This window comes from Sinocyclocheilus anshuiensis, unplaced genomic scaffold, assembly GCF_001515605.1.
Source record: "Sinocyclocheilus anshuiensis isolate Anshui unplaced genomic scaffold, SAMN03320099.WGS_v1.1 scaffold119, whole genome shotgun sequence".
NCBI classification, from domain to species: domain Eukaryota; kingdom Metazoa; phylum Chordata; class Actinopteri; order Cypriniformes; family Cyprinidae; genus Sinocyclocheilus; species Sinocyclocheilus anshuiensis.
In genome coordinates, this window is record NW_015549581.1 from 497,208 (window position 1) to 504,130 (window position 6,923).

Consider the following 6,923-nt stretch of genomic DNA (forward strand, 5'->3'; position numbering starts at 1 on the left):
GTGCACCACCTACTGGTGTACTCTGGAAAGTGAAAAAGTGAAGCAATAACAGCCAAGCTCGCGGACTGTTGATTTACTTGTTGGAATTAAAATTTGGCAGGTCAGACTTAAAACAAATGAACTGGCTTACAAATATAAGAGAATTAGAGAAATCGGGGCTAAAATATTTTAGAAACGCTGTCTTACAAAGAGAGAAGTAAGCAAAACTTTAGCATACACAAACACACAGAATAATGAAACCCAAACAGTAGGTATGAGAAATTACATCATTTTAAAGCTGAACCTGGCTGCAGGATGAATATGTGAGAGATGACCAGCTGAGCAAGGGCTTTAAAAGAAAAGAAAACAAAAACACCATTTCATATGCTTCATCGAATCAATAAAATTCATAAGCAAAGACTGCCAATTACTCTGAACGAACTAAAACACTCAATAATCAGCCTTTGAAAGTTTGAATTATCATTTGTTGCAGGTCAGATTTAAAACAAGTTAGTGAACTGGTTTACAAATGATATTTAATCAGAGAAATCGGGGAGGAAATATTGCAGAAACACTCTCACTCAAAACATAATCAGCAACACTTCAGCATACACACACAGCAATGAAGCAGTTTGCACAAAATAAATACACCCAAACAGTACGTACAAGAAATTATGTTTTAAATCTTACAGCAGAATGAATATGGAGGCTGACCGACGAAACAATGGATTTAAAAAAAAAACATTGTTTCATATGCTTCATCGAAATCAATTACATTCAAAAGCAAAAACCACCAAACCACTGGCTAACAGCTGCCAATTGCTCTCAACATGAACTAAAACACTCAATAATCAGCCTTTGAGAGAGAAAAACAACCAGCGGATATGTTTAACCTCTGAATAAGATCAGATAGCAAGCTTTCCAGTTTGATAACCTTCACACAACAAGCAGAAAAAAAAAAGAAGCTTGCTGATGATTAATTCAGACCCTCATCAGAAGAAAAAACACTGATTCATTGTGCTCTCTAACAGAGAACGCTCACAACCTTCAAGTCTCTCAATGTGCAATAATTTGCAAAGATTCAGGTTTACAGTCAGAACTCAGCAGCACAGATTCTAGTATATTAGAACCGTATAATCTGTGATGTCTTATAGTGATGCAGAAATCTTAAAACTGTTTTATGAAGGATTCTACGATGTCCAGCGCCACCAGGCCACCCTCATCCGATCCCAGACGGCCTGCAGAGAGTCGAAGGCCGGACGCACGTCCAGGATGGAAAACTGGTAGGTGTCTTTATTAATATCCCCATCGTAGTAGTCAATGACATACCGGACTTCCTTTCCGCACCGATCAACGATCCAATCGTGTCGGTCGAAAGGCAATTCATATCTACAGAGAAAGTTAACGGAAAGAAATCAAGCACTCTGTAGCTTTTTAAACACTTCCATTGGGATTTATTTTTATATCTCACCCCATCCAGTGACGTATTCTGGCTCTGGGTGAGAACTCTTTGGCTTTGCCCCCGAATCTCTTCAGAGTCGGACCACATGGACACTCGCTGCCAGAAACAAACATGTGTTTGAAACGAACAGTAATCGAGGGCGCTATGATGATTCTTGCGTACTTGGCAGTTTGTAGAAACAAAGCAGATCACACTGCCAGTGACCATCAAATGACAAACAGAAGGCGACTAACACCATATTATCACCTCGCTTATCTGACAGCAACAGGGCTTCAGAGGTGATGATGAAGCTTTTATCTGATTAAAATGTGTTTGGCATCACAAGTTACTTTATTATCAGTCACCATTATTTCTGATAACAATATAAACACATAATTAGAGCACATTGTAATACAGTACGAAGTCTGTTATTCTAGCCAAGGCTGCGTTTATTTGATTAAAAATACAGTAAAAGTAGTGAAATATTATTAGAATTTCTAAATAACTTTTCTGTTTTTTATATATTTTGAAACGCAATTTATTCCTGTAGTACTTAGTACTTTTGTAAGGATTATTTGATGAATAGAAAGTTTAAAAGAACAGCATTTATTTTAAATTAGATTTTGATTAATTTAATGCATCCTTACTGAATAAAAGTAACAATTTCTTGTAATAAAAAACAACATTTTTTAACAGTCATTGCTCGTGTGAATGTGAGAGTTGTGCTGCAGTCACCTGGCGTGCAGCACTTCCCACTTCAGGATTTCCTGCCAGGCTTGATCGTTGTTACGATTGTGGATCTGGATTATATTGGTCATGTCTTCTGGAGCAAGACTCTCATCCTTCCAACGCCACCTAGCAAAATAACAAACAGCAATTAGCTATTTACAGTAATTCAGCACAAAAAAAATTCCTTCCAAAATGTGCAAAACATGCTTATGTCTTTTCTGCATAGTATCAAAACAATAGCTCGTTTCCGAACATAGTGTGTTGCCTATCTAGAAAGCATTTTAAGGAATCAGAGGCACTCCCTAAACAGAAGGCAAAAATTTGCCTACCAAGTTTTGCCTGCCAAAATACTGAATAGAAAGTTTAAAAGAACAGCATTTATTTTAAATGAGATTTTGATTAATTTAATGCATCCTTACTGAATAAAAGTAACAATTTCTTGTAATAAAAAACAAAATTTTTTAACAGTCATTGCTCGTGTGAATGTGAGAGTTGTGCTGCAGTCACCTGGCGTGCAGCACTTCCCACTTCAAGATTTCCTGCCAGGCTTGATCGTTGTTACGATTGTGGATCTGGATTATATTGGTCATGTCTTCTGGAGCAAGACTCTCATCCTTCCAACGCCACCTAGCAAAATAACAAACAGCAATTAGCTATTTACAGTAATTCAGCACAAAAAAAATTCCTTCCAAAATGTGCAAAACATGCTTATGTCTTTTCTGCATAGTATCAAAACAATAGCTCGTTTCCGAACATAGTGTGTTGCCTATCTAGAAAGCATTTTAAGGAATCAGAGGCACTCCCTAAACAGAAGGCAAAAATTTGCCTACCAAGTTTTGCCTGCCAAAATACCAAATTTGACCAAAATATAAGGCAGCATCTAAGATGGCAACTGAGCCAAGAAATAATGTTGATTATAAATATTTTATTTAAAACATTTACATTTTTACACATTTTATTAATGTTTTTAATAATTTTTTTATTAAAAAATATTTTAGTATGTAAAAAAATAAGAATAATGTGAATTATATATAATACATGAATAACAATTTAAGAAAAAAAAAAAAAAAAACATTTAAATAAAAAATTAATATGCATTTTTATATTACTTTTTTATTAATATGAGACACTTGTTAGCTATATTTGCACACTACTGTTCATAAGTTTGGGGTCAGTATTTTTTTTTTATTAATACTTTTATTCCACAAGGATGCATTAAATTGATCAAATGCGACAGTAAAGATATTTCTGAAGGATCATGTGACACTGAAGACTGGAGTAATGGATGCTAAAAATTCAGTTTTGCCATCACAGGAATGAATTACATTTCAAAAAATATTAAAATAAAAAAACAGTTATTTTAAATTGTAATAATATTTCACAATATTACTGTTTTACTGTATTTTTGATCATGCAATAAATGCAGCCTTGATGAGCAGAAGACTGGTGTTCAAAAAGCGTGTTCAAAAACATGCTAACATCAAATTCTATTGGAAATTAATCTATTTGTATGCCGTGTGGAGTAGGGCTGTCAAAATAGCTGAAAAACTACATTTGAATTTTTTTACCTTAAATATGATCATTTAAAATGCATAATTTCAGTTAGGGTGAAGAAAAGCTTTTGGCTTCTCTCCTGAGGCCACAAGAGGGCGCATCGAGCAAAATATTACTAATGCACGTTTATTCAAAGTGCATAATGTTTAAAATAATGTTTATAAACCAATTATAATTAAGTTGCTTAAACAACTATAAACAAAACAGCATCATGTATGTATGCATAGTTTAATACAAAGAACCGAAATCACACAGAGTACATTTTTCATTTAAAAACACGAGTTGCAGTGGGATGGGGAAAAAACCCGCCATGAAGTCTCAAGGTATGTTTTTTCAAAGTTGAACTTGCATTAATTTTACATGGCTTTCTAAACATGCGGCTCCTTTGTGCGAGATGCGAGTGCAACGGTAATAGACGTCCCTCTAGAACGGCTTGGTTTCAGTTTTGACGTAAACAAGATCTCCGCATTGATGTTCTCTTTCCCAGCAATATTTGTAATTAACAACGCAGCAGCGCCGCATCTAGTGGCTTCAACTGGATAGGTTAACAAAAACATTAAAATGCAATGACACTTATATCGTCATCGCATTTCGTGCGCCACTGATAAGGCTGCCTCTTTAACGCACACCTAAAATTCGAATGCAGCGTTTTTGCATTCGAATGTGGATTTTTATTTTAAATTCGATATATTATATACGAATATTCGAAATTCTAATTTTTTTTTGACAGCCTTAGTGTGGAGTTGGAGTTTCTTGACCTTGGAAAATAATACTGTTTTTTTCTATCTAGGTAATCAAGTTACAGCACTTGCATATCTGGTCCACTTATGGCGCTTTTCCACTGCGTGGTACGACTTGGCTCGGTACGGCTCAGTACGGCACGGTTCGGCTCGGCACGGTTTGCGTTTCCACTGCAGTTCAGTACCGCTTTAGAGTGGGCGGGATTATTCACATGTCGTTATAGTTGCGCCGCCTCTACTACCATGATTCCTAAAAAAAACGTTTTCATTCCACGACGCCCCATCAAGCTCTCGCTGGATCCGCTCCTCTGCTATCAACGAGAGGAACGTCTGTTCTTCCGCAACAGACAACAAAACTTTTTGGTTGTTAAAAAAAAGGTGCGCTCGTTCAAAACAGTTGCGTTCGATCCTTCGCTGGCTGTGCTGATTTAAATCTAGCGGTTCTTTTGTGTTTGTGTCGCAAATTCAGTGACGCAGGTAGTGACGATTCTCTCCGGCCAATCCGTGATCAGCAGAGTTTACACGTCACGTTTTGGTAACGGTACGGTTCACTTGGAACCCCAACTGAAGTGGTACTAAAAAAAGTACCAGGTACTGTACCCAGTGGAAAACCCCCCAAAAGTGAACCGTTCCGAGCCGTACCGTGCCGTACCATGCAGTGGAAAAGCGCCATTAGAGCTCTCCAAAACATAAACAGGACACGTGTCTGGTTGTAAAACATAGATTTAGGAATAGAAACATAAAGGTAAACTCACCCTTTCCGCAGCATTGCATTCCAAAACATCTGTTCAGAAGGATAAACCCAGTTCTGGCCTGAGCCTGATCGTGGGATTTTAGACTCCTCTCTTTTCACGGACAGAGAGAATGGCTGGTCCGGGGTGGGCACCTGATTTGGAGGGGGCATCTGTGGGACATATTAAAGCAACATTAACACACATAAGCCAAAAGAATCTCAAAGAGCATCATCTTAATGATGGGATGCCCAGCTCACCATGTTTGTGGGATCGATGGCTCCTTCAGAAGCTCTCATGGGACATTCGACAAACTCATAAGCTCTCTCCTGATGCGCTGGGCCGGCCGGCGGCGTCTGAGCCTGATGCATGGGGCACTCAGGAGGCGGAGAGCCTGGGTTTATATTACACATTGTGAATAATTATTACATAAAACCCACTGATATCAAGCTCATGATAACAGATGGTGCATGACTCACTTTTAGGGGGCTCTTGATGCATGGGACACCCAGGAGGTGGGGACACCCCACTAAAATGAGGCGCTGACATTGCAGACTCTGCCTGAATAGTTGGGGCAAGATTGGATACAGATGCACCCATGATGAACACCAATCCTGAAGAGATCAATAGATCAAGAACACTGAAGGTCAAGTAGATCCTGTTGCGTCATTACTTGTGTTATGCTGTTCATAGAAAATCTTTCTCAAAATCCATCATTTATTCACCCTCATGTTCCTAACCTGTAGGACTTCTTTCTTCTGACAAATAAAAATTACTTATGTCAGAAAACGGACTATATAAGTATTATAAAACAGTACAACCTTATGTGAAACAGTTTGATGTACCATATATGAATATACGCAAAAATATATTTTCCGCACACAAAGCTATCATAAGGTTTCATATTACTTGGAATATGTGGTATGAACTACTGTTATAGCGTGTTTATTATAGTCATTTTTGGAGCTGGTCACCAAAAAAATTAATTATATATACAGTATATATTTCATAGAAATTTGGAACAACTTTGCATGTTGTTTTACGTTGACATAACAGTTACTATTTAAAGATATACGTGCTAAAATACTATACTGTCAGTGAGAACATCAAAAATAAATAGTTTTAGTCATTTATATACCATGTTAAAAAAAAAATCGACTTTTACCAATCCCAAAATGTAAGAATTACAAAATAAGTTATATAAAGTCATTCACAGTCATGTTAAACAATGTCACGGAATACCAAACTACATATTTCTCTAAAGCACCTTCTTTAAAAAGTAACCAGATTTTTAACTATATTAATATAATGATATCGATCAATAAATGTTTACAAATATGACAGCTAAACTCACCTTTCTGTGAGTGTAATGTGTGGATCGGACGCTCCGCAATGTCAACGTGCCCCGCTACTTCCGCTTCATCCAGCATGCACTGCGAGCGGGGCGGGACGAATGCGTAGCTCATAAATATTAATTAGATTGTGAAAGCTTGGTTGGTACTATGTAAATGCAAATTTTGCTTTTTTATTTTTCTTCTGTTGAATATACATTTAACAAATTGTAACCTCTGTGCACTAAAACTGTAAGTAAGTTGGAATAATAACCAATTAAATTCTAATAAATGAATACTCAAGATATTGAAATGAACCAAAACAAAGGATTCACCTTAAAAAGGACATACACAATCATCATGGATCAAAATGAACATATTGCTTTATTGAGGCAAATGGCATAACAAAAGTGAAAAA

The 6,923-nt window shown here is 36.8% G+C and overlaps 1 protein-coding gene across 1 annotated transcript; it reads right to left on the reverse strand.

The window, feature by feature from the left end:
• Nucleotides 1–252: 252 nt before the first annotated feature.
• Nucleotides 253–6,608, reverse strand: LOC107657763 (cytochrome c-type heme lyase-like). Its single transcript, XM_016445988.1, has 7 exons — nt 6,529–6,608; nt 5,654–5,788; nt 5,435–5,568; nt 5,199–5,347; nt 2,657–2,776; nt 1,451–1,537; nt 253–1,368 (listed from the first exon to the last, which is right to left on the reverse strand). Exons 1-7 carry the CDS (start codon nt 6,602–6,604, stop codon nt 1,170–1,172), a joined length of 900 nt encoding a protein of 299 aa, XP_016301474.1. The 5' UTR covers nt 6,605–6,608; the 3' UTR covers nt 253–1,169.
• Between the last annotated feature and the right edge of the window lie 315 nt (nt 6,609–6,923).

What these genes read in the sequence shown, in the direction of transcription:
- LOC107657763 (XM_016445988.1), bottom strand. Translation starts at nt 6,604, where the DNA reads ATGCTGGATGAAGCGGAAGTAGCGGGGCACGTTGACATTGCGGAGCGT. An exon ending in AATGCAATGCTGCGGAAAGG is followed by an intron (nt 2,777 to 5,198) that starts GTGAGTTTACCT and finishes TTATTTTGCTAG; the next exon opens with GTGGCGTTGGAAGGATGAGA. An exon ending in AGAATACGTCACTGGATGGG is followed by an intron (nt 1,369 to 1,450) that starts GTGAGATATAAA and finishes CTTTCTCTGTAG; the next exon opens with ATATGAATTGCCTTTCGACC.